At 43.3% G+C, this 18,394-nt stretch overlaps 1 protein-coding gene across 32 annotated transcripts in view; it reads right to left on the bottom strand.

Annotated features, from left to right (window-relative positions):
• Positions 1 to 18,394, bottom strand: part of LOC102929319 (sarcolemma associated protein) — a 165,186-nt gene that overhangs the window by 9,286 nt on the left and 137,506 nt on the right. For all 32 annotated transcript variants that reach the window (XM_037905697.2, XM_043550386.1, XM_037905704.2 and 29 more), the window contains 4 exons: positions 17,571 to 17,645; positions 12,942 to 13,262; positions 10,129 to 10,246; positions 1,945 to 2,116 (listed from right to left, as the gene is read on the bottom strand). In XM_037905697.2, coding sequence (XP_037761625.1) covers positions 1,945 to 2,116; positions 10,129 to 10,246; positions 12,942 to 13,262; positions 17,571 to 17,645 — 686 coding nt within the window. The remainder of the gene's footprint in view (positions 1 to 1,944; positions 2,117 to 10,128; positions 10,247 to 12,941; positions 13,263 to 17,570; positions 17,646 to 18,394) is intronic.

Genomic DNA, 18,394 nt, shown 5'->3' on the forward strand with positions numbered 1-18,394 from the left:
TGGACCGATGCACATTCATTTTCATCATCTGAGTCAGATGCCACCAGCAGAAAGTTGATTTTCTTTTTTGGTGGTTCAGGTTCTTTGGTTTCTGCATCTGAATACTGCTCTTTTAACCCTTCTGAAAGCATGTTCCACACCTCCTCCCTCTCAGATTTTGGAAGACACTTCAGATTCTTAAACCTTGGATCCAGTGCTGTAGCTATCTTTAGAAAACTCACATTGTACCATCTTTGTATTTTGCCAAATCTGCAGTGAAAGTGTTCTTAAAATGAACAATATGTGTTGGGTCATCATCCAAGACTGCTATAATATGAAGTATATGGCAGAATGCGGGTAAAACAGAGCAGGAGACATGTAATTCTCCCCCCAAGGAGTTCAGTCACAAATGTAATTAATGCATTTTTTTAAAATGAGCATCACCAGCATGGAAGCATGTCCTTTGGAATGGCGGCTGAAGCATGAAGGGGCATATGAATGTTTAGCATATCTGGCACGTAAATACCTTGCAATGCCAGCTACAAAAGTGCCATGCGAATGCCTGTTCTCACTTTCAGGTGACATTGTAAATAAGAAGCGGGCAGCATTATCTCCCGTAAATGTAAACGAACTTGTTTGTCTGAGCGACTGGCTGCACAAGAAGTAGGACTGAGTGGACTTGTAGGCTCTAAAGGTTTACATTGTTTTGTTTTTGAGTGCAGTTATGTAACAACAAAAATCTACATTTGTAAGTTGCTCTTTCACAATAAAGAGATTGCGCTACAATACTTGTATAAGGTGAATTGAAAAATACTATTTTTTGTTTATCATTTTTACAGTGCAAGTATTTGTAATAAAAATATAAAGTGAGCCCTGTACACTTTGTATTCTGTGTTGTAATTGAAATCAATACATTTGAAAATGTAGAAAAACATACTGAATACATTTGAATTGGTATTCTATTGTTTCACAAGTGTGATTAAAAGCGCTTAGACAACGTGTCAAACATTCCTCTGTCAAGGGAAGCTTCTTCCTATCATTCAGGGTCTATAGATATTCAAATTATTTTATAGGCTATAAGGCAACCTTCACAACAGATCATTAGGGGGGCTAGAAACCATTGCTTTAAGCATCAACGCTAAAAGTTCTATATCCATAAAGGAGCTAAAAGTAGCAGCTCCTTTATGGATATAGAACTTCTATAGTTATAACGTTATAAGTTAACATTAATTTACATTTTTTTCTGAAATATGAAAATGGTATATAACATCATGGTGATGAATTTATGACAAAGCAAGGAAAAGGATTACAAAAAGGATAATGAAAAATCCACCTGTGGCTGGATAAAGCTTCTCTAATTGTGTTCATGAGAAAAGGAACTAACTATTGCAGCTTTTTTTCCCCACAGAGCGTGTGCTTTAGCAGCGTCATTTGAAGGGTTCTAACTTTATCATATGCACTTCTTAATCACCTTCAAAAGCCTTGCGGATCCAAGCGAGGCTCTATTAAATAGGAAGGACACTCATCTTTGCAGAGGATGTGAATTCCTAGTGCTTAGGAAAAATGGGTGCATCTAATATAGTACACAAATTGTCTCAGAACAGTTACTACCTGTTTATAAAGGTTACTGGGAATTTAATGCTGTGGTCAAGAAGATGACTGCCTATCTGCCATCTGAATGGTAGTCGTAAGGGAAAGCTGCCCATGAACAGCTTAACAAACAGAGCAAAAGCAAGTATTTAGAAAGTTGCCAAACACACATCTTATTTGAGCTTCCCTTTTAGGTTCACATATTTCCTCATTTGTGCATCAAGTCCCACTGACACAGAACCACTTATATTAATAACAATTTTCAGAAGTTTTGAGGTCATAGCTATTTTCACTGTATTTCCATCTAGCTAGCATAAATATCAGTCGCTGGTCATAGGATCCAATCATAACAGGAATTAATGTCTTTCCTTTTACCTCTTTCTGAACATCCTTTGCTTGATTCTCAGCTTGACTGAGTAGAGTTTTTAGACTAGCTGCATCGCGTTGATGCTGTTCCTTCAAAGATCCCACTTGATTTTCAAGTTCCTTTCGGGTCATTTCAAGAACACTTAGATCACCGGTTAGCGCTAAACTCTGTTTCTGAGAACTGCAAAACAATATTCAATTCATGCCTCACATTTTAAAGTAAAACATTTACATAATTTATAAAGCACTTTTTATCCCGATTACAAACCATATGCATACCATACAGCACTACCAAATTGCAGCTACCCCTGGGATGGAGAGCAGCATCAGCACACCATATAACAAAGGAACTGGGGAACGTCGGTGCCGCAGGTCTCTATCAAAGTCTGACTGTGGTGCCGTTCCTACTGCTGAAGCTGGGGCGCTGCGTAGCGAAGCGCTCGGTGCCAGGTCTTGGCGCGCCACTGGAGGCTGAGAGCCAAGAGAGAGCTCCATGGGGAGCTGTCCTAAGCGAAAGTCCTGCTCCTTCTTAGTCCGGGGATGAAAGCGCTTGCAGATCCTGCAGTTCTCTGCTTGGTGAGATTGCCCCAGACACTTCAGGCAAGAGTCATGGGGGTCGCTCCTTGACATAGGCTTGGAGCAGGAGCCTTAGGGCTTAAAGCCCGGAGCCTTGGGCATGAGCCCATGCAAAAGACAGGGAGGAGGGAAACCCCTTCCAACCCCACTAATAAGAACAACTATACTATAACTATAACACTATACTATAACTATCAACTATTAAACTATGTAGGAAAAACGCTAGGGAGAGTGGAGAGTACAAAGCCAAGCTCCACAGTTCCAACAACCGTCATGGGCGGTAAGAAGGAAGTAAGGGGGCGCTGGGTCAGCTGGGGTATATATCCAGCGCCATGAAGGCGCCACTCCAGGGGGCTCCCCAGCTGACCCACCGGGTGTTGCTAGGGTAAAAATTCTCTGACGGCCGTGCATGCGGCGTGCGCACACCTAATTGAAATTGATATGAGCAAGCACTCTAATATGTTTTGGATTATCTATTTATACACAGAAAATAATTACAAATACTTTGAGTAGAAACTAACTCAAAAGAACAGTGCATCTCAATGAGATAGTTACAGTATGCATAATGTACATATATCTACTTCAATTCTAGCTTATCAGTAACAAATTAATAAATATCTTGAATATTCTAAAACAGAAAATATAATGGTCTTCATGCAAATCTAATTATTTCAGAAAGTTTTGTGCTTCATTAATGTAAAAATCTGTACGTTAATAATTAAATACTAAGTATTTAAGTTAAGCAATTGTAATTTGTGACCATAAAATATAAGCAATAGAAATATGAACCACTCTCTTAGAAACCACTGGCTTTGTTTTAAGAATAGAAACAGATCATCTGTGTCCCCACATCTGAGCATGAACATTTTGTGTGAAGAAACACAAATGCAAAAGTGATCACATATTTACGTGCACAGACCACTGCGACTACTTTTAGAAAATTAGCCTGTGCTACATTTTTACCTAGTCAGGATGGAGTAAGATCCTGTGGGGAAAAAGATTGGTGCACATCGTCAGTGAGAATATACCACTAGAGAGGCCTGAACTGGCAACAGAGGGTTGCTGGGAATATAACAGGTCTAGATATTGTTATATGGGAAACTGTAATGGGGAGGTGTGGTGGTGGTGGTGTTAGACTGGATACAGTAGAAACGTGGGGTAGGAGAGAAGAGGGGAAATGAAGTGTCAGGAGTTAGAGAAAATGGGAGCAGAAATAGAATGAAGGGAGACTCATGTATAAGATTTGGCTTCAGTTTGCCTAAAACAATGACTCGTCCCTTCTTGGAATGCTCCACTGCAGGGAACTTCCATTGGTAACTATAACTAGAACCTATGGCACTGAGAACATTAAAAGAAAAGGGTAGGTACGTGGTAAAAATTCAAGTCTAAAAGAAGAAGAGGTTACTCACTTTGTGCAATAACTGCGGCTCTTTGAGAGGTCTCTCTCTATGGGTGCTCTACTTCAGATGTGCATGTGGCTCTTGAGCCCCTGATCAGAGATTTTACATTAATGATGTCCGTTTGGCCCATGCATGCGCCCTGTACCTCCTCATGTCAGACACCAAGGCTATATGGGCGTGCACAGGCAACCCACCTTCAGGTTTCTTCTCCACCAGAACATCCTCTAGAGAACAGTCCAAAGCAGAGGGGAAGGAGGGTTAATAGTGGAGCACCCAAGGGACACACATCTCAAAGAACCACAGTTACTGCATAAAGTGAGTAACCTCTTCTTAGACTAGTGTCCAGGTGCTCCACTTCAGGTGACTTTCGAGCAGTCTCAGATACTCTCAGATACTGGCACAGTCTTAAGAAATGCCACAGATGTTGCTTGTGATCTGTCAAACGTGCTATCGCCCTTTGGGTGGGGGGGGGGGGGGGAAGGGAGAATGAATGCCTGCAGCATCATAAGTGATAATGCATTCAGATATCCCTCTTGATAGTCTCTGAGCAGAGATTGCGGACCTTTTGGATCTATCTGCATAGCAGATGAAGAGCCTAAGTGACTTTTGAAATTGTTTGGTCCTATTGAAGTAGAAAGCTAATGCCCTAAAAATACAGGACATGGAAACAGGATTCCTACACAGAGCTATGTGGTGTCAGAAAAAACACTGGATGATGAATGGATTGGTTAAACTGGCACTCCAATAGAACATTAGGTAAGAATTTAGAGTGTGAACATAAAGACACTTGGTCTTTGAATACCATAAAGGAGGGGGAGATCTGCCATCAAGGCTTCCCTCTCCCCAGTTCTGCAGGTCGACATGATGGCTACTAAAAAGGCCATCTTCATAGTTAAATGGAGCAGAGAACAGGTTGCCATAGGTTCAAATGGAGGTCTCAAGGTAACTAAGGACCAAGTTTAAGTTCCAGGTTTGGTGGGGACTTTTATCTGGGGTAGAGATTCCCCAAACTCTCAATAAACCTAGATGATACCAGGTGAGCAAAAAATGGAGAATTCTTCTCCCGGAGGATGAAAGGCTGATATTGCAGCCAAATGGGCCTTAATCAGACTAACTTTCTTCAGATTCAGCAGGTAATCCAGGATGACAAAGTGGCACAAATTCAGGAGGAGGCAGCAACACCACCACCAATGGAAAAATCTCTTCTATTTCTGCAGATAAGAAGTTTGGGTTGACCTCTTTCTACTATTCAGTAACACCTGTTGTACTTCCACAAAGTGAGAGGATTCTAACTCCATGAACCATCAAGGAACTATGCCCTGAGGTGGAGAACTCCTACAATGGTGTGAAGCACATGACCCTTATCCTGTGAGAGGAAATGAGATGTGGTTGCATCTAACCACCATTCAAGCCCAAAGGTGGAGCAGGTAAGGGTACCAAACTTGTCTCGACCAGACTGGCACTATAAGGGTAACTCTGGTCCTGTCTGATTTTGTTCATCACCCTTCGTATCAACAGTGTTGGGGAAAATGCATACAACCGACCTTTCTTCCAAGACAGAAGAAAATTCTCCCCTTTCAAGTAGAAAAAAGGGCACCTCTTGTTCCTGCAGGTGGTGAAGAGATCCACCTTTGGCAGTCTCCATCTTTGCAATATGCTGTGGAGAACTTGAGAGTCTAACTCCCATTCATAGTCCTGTGAGGACATAGGCTGTAGTGTTCTGGATATCTGGGAGGGTGGACCACTGAAATTTGGATTTGATGAGCTATACACCAGTCGCATAATTTCATGGCTTTAATGCACAAGTGCTCCTTGCTGCTTGTTGACATAAAACATGCAGGATAAGTTGTCAGTCATGACCCTGATTGATATGTCCCTAAAGAGGAGTGTGAAATGAAGGCGGTGTTCCTCAGAGCCAAGATTGATCTGGAGCCTGGTTTCCTAAATTGCCTATCTGCCCCGAGTCATGAGGGCATTGAAGTGGGCTCTTCGTCCCAACTGTGAACAGTGGCAGGTGTCTGTTGCACGTTGTTGGCTGGATCTCAGAGCATCTCGTTAATGGGTACCACCACACTGGAGGATGTTGCTGACTGCAGGATATCCAACAGTTTGTGCTGTGAGTCCCCTGACTTCTTCAAATGGAATTTGAAGAGCATCCGCTACTCCCTTATGAGGTCTTGAAATTGCCAAAAATGGTTGGCCAGGAATGGTGGTATAGGCATAACTGTCTCACTCGGAGACTAGGATAAAATAGGTATTTGAGGGGTGGCCTCTATCTGCCCTGGCCTCCTGCTCCTCAAATGTCTCCTCCTGTGTGTGGCAGAAGGAGGGCAGGGGAAGGGGAGCTGGTTGGGGAGGAGTGGGCTGTACAGCTCTAATACCATAGGAGATAGTACTAGTAGTCTGTGAACTGCTGCTGATAAGCAGCCCAGGGGTCCCAGTCTGGTCACTTGCCCCCCCCACACCAGGAGTGGGGGTGGCATGCAGGGTTGGTTCCACCACCTTAACGATGAGTGCAATCTTCCCTGTGATGGTCAAAGAATGGGTTCCTGAAGAACCCTGAATGGAAACAGAAGAGACCACCTGGAAGTCTCCTTCATCCTCCTCACTATTATCCAATGGAGGGGCACCGGCAGAAAATGGTGGAAAGTTATGCGGTAGTGGAGGATGGTGGTCCAGAGATCAGGGTCTTGGTACCGAGAGGTGCTCAATTCCCATGAGAAACAGGGACTCTGGTTCATCCATTACGGAAAGGTCCTTTGTGTATCTAAACTTCTGAGGTATTGAGTAGGGGTTCGGTGGCAATGCAGTAGCCGAGGACAATATCACACTGATGGTGGGCGTACCAATGTAGATGCCAATGATGCCTTGGTGCCATTGCTTGCTTGGTACCAAGAGTGCTGAATGCATAGGTATCAACGGTGGGGCTATGCTTGATGGTGCCAGTCCAGAGTGCCCATGCTTGCCCTCCTCATCCCTGGTAGAGGGTACCACGGATGTCCCTCTCCTTTGAGCTCCAGGACTTTCCAGCCCCACCGGTATTGAGGGAGGAGTCCTTTGACTGAATGGTATCAAGTCGAGAGGTCTAAGCTTTGGAGGCTGTAGATGTCACAAGGGACCTGGGGTGTTTTTTTTTGAGCTGGTTCCTTAAGATGAGAGTCCACATTTCTCTTTTTTGGAAGGCTTCCCTCAAGCCTCCAAAGTCTTCCACTTCTTCGGGGAAGCCTGCGCCGAGGTTGAAGGGACACTGGATCTGTTCAGAGCAGATTTATGGGTGAGGGAGGAGTCTCCTGACCCAACTCAGAAACTGGTCAAAGGGAGCATTCCATCATCAGCAATCTGAATTTAATCTCCCTCTTCTTCCTTGCCCTGGACTTGAGGGCCAAAGCAGAAGTTGCTCTTCTGGGAGATGTGAGACTGCCCAAAGCAATGGACTCACTTAGAGGGGCAGTTGCTCACAGGTATAGCCTCTTGGCAGGAGAGGCAGTGTTTGAAACCCACTGAGCCATATATAGACTTATTTTTCCTAGCAGTGTCTCAGAGAAGAAAGAGGAGTAAAACAATCCTCTTACACTTTTTCTTTAACTATAACTATTACTAACAACTAACTAATCTTAACAAACAACTCTAGAAAAACAGAACAGCTGAGACATGCTCAAAGTGGACATACTAAGGCTCAGTCTCAGGCTGAGGTGGTTGAGAAGGAACTGAAGGTGGTTCACCCACACACCCCTATACAGCCTTGGTGTCCAGTATGAGGAAGCACAATGCACATGGGCAGGTCAAACAGACACTGCTAATGGACCGTTTCCAATCAAGGACTCAAGAGGTGCATGGGCACCTGAAGCGGGGCACCGATGTGGATACTACTTGAAGAAAAACAGGTTAATGTCTCAGTACTATACTCTAGATGAATAATCAAGACACAAGATTCCAAAAGTGAAGACAAAAGGGATAATGGAGGAAGAGGGGATAAAACGGACAAATTACTACTGTGTAAGTTGGATGTTTTAGGCATTCTTTAGCAGTAAGGTAAAATGACTCAAGAATGAAGGAACAAAAAGATCAAAACATATTCTAAATAATCCAATAATCTAAATAAAGTCACACACACTTTATTATTATTTCATTGTGAAGTATATACTTGTTGTAAGAATGGGAGATTTACCTTTATTAACTGCCATAACATGGTAAATGAAATACATCTTACAACACAGTATCGCTTCAGTGAAGTCTACCATAACTAAGGCTAAGATTTTGTCATGGATATTTTTAGTAAAAGTCACAGACAAGTCACGGGCAATGAAGAAAAATTCATGGAATCCCGTGACCTGTCCCTGACTTTTACTAAAAATATCCATGATAAAATGGGAAAGGACTGGGCAGCTGTGGGGCGGCTGGGAGCCCAGGGGCCCCCACCACCCATGGAGGCTGAGAGCTCCCGGGTCCCCCTGCCCTCTTCCCAGCAGCAGGGAGCTGCAGGAATCCCTCTGCCGCCGCCAGAGTGGGGAGCTGAGAGGGTCCCCCTGCCCGCCCCCGTGGTGGTTGGGGAAGTCTCCATCCCCCACAGCAGCCAGGAGCTGCGGGGTACCGCCCCTGCCTGGGGTGGCTGGGAGCTTGGGGGCCCACTGCCTCAGGTGGTGGGAGTACTTCACAGCTCTCTGCCGCTGCAGGAGGTGGCGGGACCCTGCAGCTCCCAGCTGTCGGGGCTGAAGTCACAGAGGTCTTTGAAAGTCATGGATTCTGTGACTTCTGTAACCTCTGTGACAAAATCGTAGCCTTAACCATGAACATTAGTGATGTGACAGAATAGAACACGGGTTGGCAACCTTTGGCACCCGGCCCATCAGGGTAAAGCCACTGGCAGGCCGGGCCCATTTGTTTATCTAGAGCGTCCACAGGCACGGAGCCCTACAGTTCCCAGTGGCCGCGGTTTGTCGTTCCCGGCCAACAGGAGCTGTGGGAAGCAGTGGCTAGCAAGTCCCTCGGCCCAAGCCGCTTCCTGCAGCTCCCATTGGCCGGGAACGGCGAACCGTGGCCAGTGAGAGTTGCAGGGCTCTGTGCCTGCGGACGCTCGAGATAAATAAACCGGCCCGGCCCGCCAGTGGCTTTATTCTGACAGGCCGGGTGCCAAAGGTTGCGACCCCTGGAATAGAGGATCCTGTAATCCTATCTCAATGTTATTTGCAAGCTCCAAATGTTAAGCATTTTCTAATCCAAGTTTTTATACATTTTTTTTTCTTTCGGGCAGTAAAGGAAGACAACTTTTACTAAGTTTAACCGACATCAGAATGCATATTCCCAAGTCCCTATTAAAGTGGCAAAATTTAATTAAAATAGGATGGGTCATCTGAAACATATTCTATGTTCATTAGTAATATACAAATATTTAAAAAATGGAGCACAAAATGTGTAAATGTAACTAATTGTAAACGTGAACTGTTCTTTGACCAAAACGATCTGTAAATCAAAAGTTAATAAAATGCATAATATACACTCCAGTTCTCTTGTGTACATGCTATTTAAAAAACAAAACAAAAAACATAATTGGCCCCTAACTTTTAAAGTCCTTTTTAGCTGTTATAGAAACCTTTTGAGCTAAGGCCATTTGTAACTGTTGCCGGCACCCAGTGCCGAAAGGCAAAACAACAGCAGGGGTTCGTTACCCGGTGTGCGTCACTCAATAATCACAATGGGGTGGAGAAGTAGAAAAGTTTATCTGCAGCTGCAAACAAGGTACAGGGAGAATAGAATCTCAAATCCTGCACACCAGAGTAGGTCATTACACACACTTTTATATTCCTTAATGCTACTGCACTACACATCAGCCAATTAAAACTTTGCACAAATACTCTGCCTTCCTTATATGGGTTACAACAATGTTTATTTCCTGCAACCTCTAACAAGCATTCCTAGCAACTTAAATAACCAGCACATTCTGTCTGGCTTTGTAGCTGTCTCTCTCCTATTATCTTTAACTTGGCGTCAGCAAACCTTACACTATAAGGCATTATCTGCGGCTGCAACATTGTTTTAAGAGCAAAAGAGCTTACTCAAACCAGCCAGGCCTGAATTCTATTAAGGGGGGTTGAGAAGAAGCCCTTAGGCCTTCAGCAGGGAGACTTCCTCGACCCTTATTGGCCTTCCATCCCCTCAACTTAACTAGTGGCCATACCCTGGGGTCTCCAACATAACCTTTAGAGTCAGTAGCTCTTACCTATGAAGCTCCTTCTCTTGTCGCTGAAGTTCAGATGCAAGCAAAGTATTCTCATTCTTTAAGGAGAGGCATACAGCTTCTAGATCACTCCACTCCTTTCTCAACTTTTCAAGTTCACCTGTAAACAATGTGAAGTTACTCTGAGTAAAATAGTCAAAGAAATAATGTTTCATGTGCCCTGAAAAAGTAACAAGGAAAAATCTGAGAGGACTTGTAAAAACTAACTTGTCAAGTTGATTATGTTATACAATGTTTTTGTGGCACAGAACTAGTATATATCGTATATCAAACTATAAGCCAACATTATTAATAGTTTGAGACACTTAAACACTTAGATTAAAATCACAGAAGATTAGGGTTGGAAGAGACCTCAGGAGGTCATCTAGTCCAATCCCCTGCTCAAAGCAGGACCAGCCCCAACTAAATCATCCCAGCCAGGGCTTTGTCAAGCCTAGCCTTAAAGACCTCTAAGGATGGAGATTCCACCACCTCCCTAGGTAACCCATTCCAGTGCTTCACCACCCTCCTAGTGAAATAGTGTTTCCTAATATGCAACCTAGACCTCCTGCATTGCAACTTGAGACCATTGCTCCTTATTCTGTCATCTGCCACTACTGAGAACAGCCTACCTCCATCCTCTTTGGACCCCCGCCCCCTTCAGGTAGTTGAAGGCTGCTCTCAAATCCCCCCTCTCTTTTCTTCTGCAGACTAAATAAACCCAGTTCCCTCAGCCTCTCCTCATAAGTCATGTGCCCCAGTCCCCTAATCATTTTCATTGCCCTCTACTGGACTCTCTTCAATTTGTCCACATCCTTTCTATAGTGGGGGGCCTAAAACTGGACGCAATTCTCCAGATGTGACCTAACCAGTGCCAAATAGAGGGGAATAATCACTTCCCTCGATCTGCTGGCAATGCTCCTACTAATGCAGCCCAATATGCCGTTAGCCTTCTTGGCAACAAGGGTGCACTGTTGACTCATATCCAGCTTCTCATCCACTGTAATTCCCAAGTCCTTTTCTGCAGAACTGCCACTTAGCCACTATTTCTTAGTGCTGCTGTTTCTTATAAAAATTCAAGACAATTACCAAAAAAAGTCTTTAGATGTCTATTACTAGAATTTGAAAACTGAAAAAGTTATGGAAAAGTTTATTTGAAGCATCTGCTTTTCCAGCCACTGACATCTAACTACAAAATTATTAGCACTAGTAGAGTTCAGGAGAATGAGAAGTTACTAGTTGCCATACATGTCAGAGCCACGTAACAAAGCATACAAAGCAAACATTAGAAGCTTGAAATCACATCTGTGAAAATCAGCAACCAATGCAACTAGTAGAGAAAGAGTCTTCGGGATGCAGTGACAAGAGACTGGATTAGGCAAAGCTCTCTTAAGGTATGTCTATACTGCAATTAGGCACCCATGGCTGGCCCATGCCAGCTGACTTGGGCTTTGGAGCTGTTGAATTGCAGTGCAGACTTTCTGGTTGAGGCTGCAGCCTGAGCTCTGGGACCCTCCCACCTCACAGGGTCCTAGAACCCAGGCTCCAGCCCAAGCCTGGACATCTACACTGCAATTAAACAACCTCGCAGCTCGAGCCGGAGTCAGCTGGCATGGGCCAGTCATAGGTTTTTAACTGCAGTGTAGACATACCTCAGAGACCTTCACAAAGAGTAATTAATGCAGAATTCTAAATCTTGGGTATGTCCCAACTTCCATCTACATACCACTGAAGAAATTTCAGTACAAGTATTATTTATACTGCTCTTACTGTATATTGTAATCCGTATCCTGAGCTCCTTGAACTTCTTAATGCAGATGTCAGTATGGAAAGTTTGTATCACTCTTTCCTCTAACATAGGTTCAAGATACACACCAGAATTGGGGCTGACACTGGAGGGTGATACTGGAGTGCAGTACTGTAGGGTGCAGTTCCATTCATCATCTATATAGTTTTTGTATTGGTGCCCATCATTGTAGTATCTGAGCACATCGCAGGTTAGCAGATTGGCGCAACAAGATCCCTAGTGAACTTCTGGAGTCTATGGCTCTTCCTTTGATCAAGGAAAAAATAAGATCCTCTTGTAGTGAGAGAGATTGGTTGGGAGAAGTAGTTGTGTCACTCTTGTTATTGTGGTAAAGTTTTTGTGAAAGAGGTAGATCTTGAAGTGTGACCTAAATGTGCCAGACTCCAGATTAGTTTTCTCTCTCCTGGGAATTTATTCCCTAGCTGGATTCCCTCCTCTGAGAAATGCCTTGTTGCCTGCTCTCACGTGATCATGGTTTGCAACCTGTATTGCCCAATATGAGTGCAATAGTCTTGACAGCTGATAGACTGCACTGAAAGGATCAATTTCTTGAACTGGCAGCAGAAGTGAACTGGAAGCCAGTGGATCCTCCAGGCCTCTTAGCCAAATGTCTAGAAGATTATAGCTACAGAGGTTTGCTGAACACTTTGCAACTCCTGTAGTAATGTATATTCCTATAATATGTGGACTTTGCCATGCGTTTCAGCTAGTGCCACAATACTCTTATTTCAATGAAAAGCATAGCTACGTTTATAACGAATATCTTATAGGAACAATTAGACAAAATTTAAATTCCTATTTAAGTGACAGAAAGCAGTGTAGAATTATTATGTAGTGTATTCATGCGAAGTTTCTAGTTAAATTTCAAATTTGTTTACACTATGGATTTTGATAGTAAAGAAAATACACAATAATAATGACCTGAGTAATTTAATTCTAAATATCTGCCACTCAGACATCACAAAGTGATTGTGACAGTTCCCATCAGGATGAGTCATGACTTTCTTACCTTGTAAACGAGTAGCTTCCTCTCTCTGCTGATCCTCACACTGCTGACATCGCAGCTGGAAACTGGCTTGAAGACTGACAATTTCTTTTTCGTATTCGGAGGCTTCTTTCCGCCAGCGTTCAAGTTCAGCCCGCACCTCCTGCAGCTCTTCTTGCAAAGCAGCAATATCAGTTTCTCGTTCTGATGCAGCCTTTTCTGCCCCTTGTTGAAGGAGCAAAATCTCATCTTGAGCACGTAACAATTCATTTCGAGCGCTTGAAATTTCATTCTCCTTTTCCTCACGAAGATTCTCAATATCTTCCTGCAACCTATGCAGCTGGGCTGGAAAATAACGTATGCAAGTATAGATTTTTCTAAGGTTTATTTATTACATTTGAAGAAAACCTACAGGGAAAAAACTCCTCCCTTAACTATACTCTAAGTAGATTAATGATGACACCTCTAGCAACTCAGTTCCAGATTTAACTTCACAGTTGGGATTAAATTTTGGATGGGAATGGTTTCTCCGGTCCAGGATGGATTTTCTGGTCAAAAGAAAAGGAGTACTTGTGGCACCTTAGAGACTAACCAGTTTATTTGAGCATGAGCTTTCGTGAGCTACAGCTCACTTCATCGGATGCATAGCATATCGTGGAAACTGCAGAAGACATTATATACACACAGAGACCATGAAACAAAACTTCCTCCCACCCCACTCCCCCGCTGGCAACAGCTTATCTAAAGTGATCATCAAGTAGAGCCATTTCCAGCACAAATCCAGGTTTTCTCACCCTTCCCCCCCCCCCCTACCCCCCCCCACACACATACAAACTCACTCTCCTGCTGGCAACAGCCCATCCCCCTTTGAAACCCCTCTTTATAATGCGCATGATAATCAAGGTGGGTCACCTCCAGCACTAATCCAGGTTTTCTCACCCCCCCCCTTTTTCCCACACCCCCCCCTCCAAAAACCACACACACAAACTCATTCTCCTGCTGGCAACAGCTCATCTTACAATGTGCACAGCAATAATCCAAGTTTAACCAAAACGTCTTGGGGGGGGTTTTGCAGGAAAAAAAACAAGGGGAGACAGGCTACCTTGCATAATGACTTAGCCACTCCCAGTCTCTATTCAAGCCCAAATTAATAGTATCCAATTTGCAAATGAATTCCAATTCAGCAGTTTCTCGCTGGAGTCTGGATTTGAAGTTTTTTTGCTTTAAGATAGCGACCCTCATGTCTGTGATTGCGTGACCAGAGAGATTGAAATGTTCTCCGACTGGTTTATGAATGTTATAATTCTTGACATCTGATTTGTGTCCATTTATTCTTTTACGTAGAGACTGTCCAGTTTGACCAATGTACATGGCAGAGGGGCATTGCTGGCACATGATGGCATATATCACATTGGTGGATGTGCAGGTGAACGAGCCTCTGATAGTGTGGCTGATGTTGTTAGGCCCTGTGATGGTGTCCCCTGAATAGATATGTGGGCACAGTTGGCAACGGGCTTTGTTGCAAGGATAGGTTCCTGGGCTAGTGGTTCTGTTGTGTGGTATGTGGTTGTTGGTGAGTATTCGCTTCAGGTTGGGGGGCTGTCTGTAGGCAAGGACTGGCCTTTCTCCCAAGATTTGTGAGAGAGAAAAAAAGGGGGGGGGTGAGAAAACCTGGATTAGTGCTGGAGGTGACCCACCTTGATTATCATGCGCATTATAAAGAGGGGTTTCAAAGGGGGATGGGCTGTTGCCAGCAGGAGAGTGAGTTTGTATGTGTGTGTGTGGGGGGGGGGGGGGGGGGGAAGGGTGAGAAACCTGGATTTGTGCTGGAAATGGCTCTACTTGATGATCACTTTAGATAAGCTGTTGCCAGCGGGGGAGTGGGGTGGGAGGAAGTTTTGTTTCATGGTCTCTGTGTGTATATAATGTCTTCTGCAGTTTCCACGATATGCTATGCATCCGATGAAGTGAGCTGTAGCTCACGAAAGCTCATGCTCAAATAAACTGGTTAGTCTCTAAGGTGCCACAAGTACTCCTTTTCTTTTTACGAATACAGACTAACACGGCTGTTACTCTGAAACCTGTCACTATTTCTGGTCAAAGAAAGAATAAGTAAGAGAGAGCCCTTCTCCAACACCAGAATAGCCAATATCCCAGTGGCTAGGGTACTCACCGGTGATCTGTGAGATCTGGGTTCAAGTCCCTGCTCTACCATTGTCTACATCCCTAACTATCAGGCTATTCGTTATTCTAGGGTGGGTCTCTCCCAATCTCTCCTGTTGGAGCTGTTCCACTCTAAAAATATTCAGTGGAGTAGGGACTCAAACAGGGTCTTCCACGTCCCAGGTGAATGCCCCGACCACCAGGCTATTGGCTATTCTGGGATCTCTCTCTGGTTTCCATGAAAGCCTTTTTGATAAATTTAGCATAACTTTTTAATTTTTATTCCCTCATCAAACCTGGCAAAGGACCAATAAATATTCCTTCAGTAAGGAATATTTTCTTGAAAAATTTTGAATTTTAGTGCAGTCTCAGTTATTAATGAATAAAAAGATCTCAGAATCCTTTGGGCTGGGGTCAAACATGGGAAGATTCATATCCAGAGAATATTTTTTCAGGAAGCTATTAGCATTTGAAAAATATGGTCATGCTGTAGGGTAATCTTCATTGTAACAATAGCTGCCAGGCAGTGTTAGAATGGTTTCTGAAACACTGGGTGTAATTTGGAGAGCTATCAAATGAAGTTTCCATGACACCTTTTTTTATTTAGGCAACAGACAAAAGCCATTACCTCATCTGATCTGAACCCTTTGATTATACAATGACTAATTACATGGGCCCTTACAGTCTCCCTACTCTTCCCATCCATGAATGGAGGGAGCACTACTCTTGTGGAGGTAGGGATTCAGCTGCTTCTGTGGCACTACCCCTTCCCATCCCCCACTCTTCTCCAGACATCACAGATGTGGGTCAAGGAAGAGTGGTGCGCCAGAGGTGTGATGAGTCTGACCACTGTCCACTTTCCTAACCCCATGCAGATCTTCTAGAAAATATACTAGAACATCTTCCAGGACAGGGGTAGCCAACCTGTGGCTCCGGAGCCACATGCGGCTCTTCAGAAGTTATGCGACTCCTCGTACAGGCACCAACTCCGCGGCTGGAGCTACAGGCGCCAACTTTCCAATGTGCCAGCGAGTTCTCACTGGTCAACCCCAGGCTCTGCCAAAGGCTCTGCCCCCTCCCCTAAGCCTGCACTGCCCTCTCTCCTCCCCAAGAGCCTCCTGCATTCCACAAAACAGCTGATCAGGAGATGCGGGGAGGGAGATGGAGGCACTGATCGGTGGGGCTGCTGGTGGCTGGGAGGCACTGGGAGTGGGGTGGGGGAGCTGATGGGGGGCTGCTGACATATTACTGTGGCTCTTTGGCAATGTACATTAGTAAATTCTCGCTCCTTCTCAGGATCAGGTTGGCCACCCCTGTTCCAGGAGTCCTTGGGAACAGTGAAACCAGAGAGAGTTCACTGTAAAGCATAACCGGCAAGGAGCTAAGGAGCTAGCAGAAGAAAAGAGTTAGAGCAGAGGCCCACAGCCTCAGTGTGGGTCTGCCAGGTTTGTGGGCAGGCTCTGAGGCTTATTTTTTGCCAATGGCTCCCACTCTACAAAAGAATAGCAAAGAAACAATTTGAGGGGATCCTTGTTGAGATTTCTCCTCCTCCTCCAGAATCACATTTCCCACTTTTGCTACTGCTTTGGTTGGTTGGTTGGTTGAAGACAGTTTTTGGCTAGGCTGTTAACAGAGCAGCCAGCTCAATCAGATTATTCCTCAGATTTTTCTGCAGGAGGGCATTATCCTGGGAAAGGCCTAAATATGTTTAGCCGGAAGGCATATGCGGTACTCTATATACTTTTCAGTGCGAGTGGTATATTACTGAAATTATCACCTGTAAACTCATTTGCTGTAGCTATTTTTATTCTCATTAGAAGTTGTTCTTCCTTAGCTTGGTGATGGTCGCTTCCAGATCTACAAGTTTGAATGTAAAAATGATGTAAGCATTGGATTCCATTTTGCTTTATCTGTTTTGGGCTGGAAAACTCACGGTTTGCTTATTTACCTCAGGTGGAAACAGCCAGTAATGCAATGCCATTCCTTCATAAAAGTATAGGCAGTGGTTTCACTAAAATTTTTATTATTTCAGATTTTGAATTTGGAAGTTGCTTTGGAATGGACAGAAGAAGAACTTATTTAGGGAAGTTCTACCAATAAGGGAAGAAGCTGACCAGGGCATAAAACCTAAATCACTGTAAGAATTAAGCATGCCTGTCAAGTTCAGAATGCCTGTCAAAAGACAAATGTAAGGTAGCACAGCAGGCCTTTTTGGAGAATCTAAAGGTGAAAGGGAAAGAGAAAAAATGCACACTAGAGATTATTTCCTGCTAAAACCTAGAAAATACAGTGAATCAGTAGTGTACGAATCACTGAGAAGCATAAATTGACACAGTTCAACTCTCAACTGCACTCAAGAGAAATTAGACTAAGATTCATAGATAATTATTTCCTTTTATAAAAGTTACCCGATGCCACCAAAAGTGACAGAAGTATTTTCTTTTATACCTGACGTATAAAGAGTAAAGAGAAAAATCAATTATTTCATACCTTGCAGAAACTGTATTTGCTTGGTGGACTCCTCAACCTGCAGCCGGTATGCTTTTCTCTCTTCTTCCAGTAGTGCTATAAATGAAAGTGGAAATGTGCCTAAAGTTGTAATTAGTTCAAAATTTTAAAAAAATGTTCAGCTGTATAGTTTAATAATTTAAAAGTTAATCTCAAAGTCAAATTATTTCCCCAAAAATGAAGTTTGAAAGATTAAAATAATCAGATTTCAACAAATCAAAGCTAATGCATATGTAAGTAGTTTAATAAAAAGTTAATACTTTTAAATGATTTTTGGTAGTAGTATAATTAATCTTAGGTTGTAAACAATTAATATTGCCAGTCATTTTGTCTTGGAAATGCAACTGTACTGTGTGCGAGTGGAAAGCATATAGAAAGAAATTTGTAGAGATTTCCCAAAAGAATGTTGACTACAATGAGTTTGAACTACATTACATAGTTTTCTGCAAAAGTAAACCAACACTTTTGCTATTTGCACTGATACGATTGTAACAGGATGTATGGATGGGGAGTCTAAAAAATGATCTAGCTATCACTGAACTCATTTAACTACCTTTATTATCCAATTAAAATAGATGAATCAAAGAATACATACAGATAAATAAATTTTGCATTTCATTAACTCACTTAAAGGTGTGGTACTGCTAAAAGGAGACTGTCACATCAATTTAGGCCCAAAATTTAGGTTTTGCATAAAAGATTACTTATAAGCTAGAGACACTGGCAGGTTAAAGATACCTTTTTCTACATATGGGCAGTAAAACAAAATATTTACTGTATTAGACAAAATTGGTTTAAGCAGCCCC

The sequence above is a fragment of the Chelonia mydas genome, chromosome 7 (genome assembly GCF_015237465.2).
Source record: "Chelonia mydas isolate rCheMyd1 chromosome 7, rCheMyd1.pri.v2, whole genome shotgun sequence".
Taxonomy (NCBI): Eukaryota; Metazoa; Chordata; order Testudines; family Cheloniidae; genus Chelonia; species Chelonia mydas.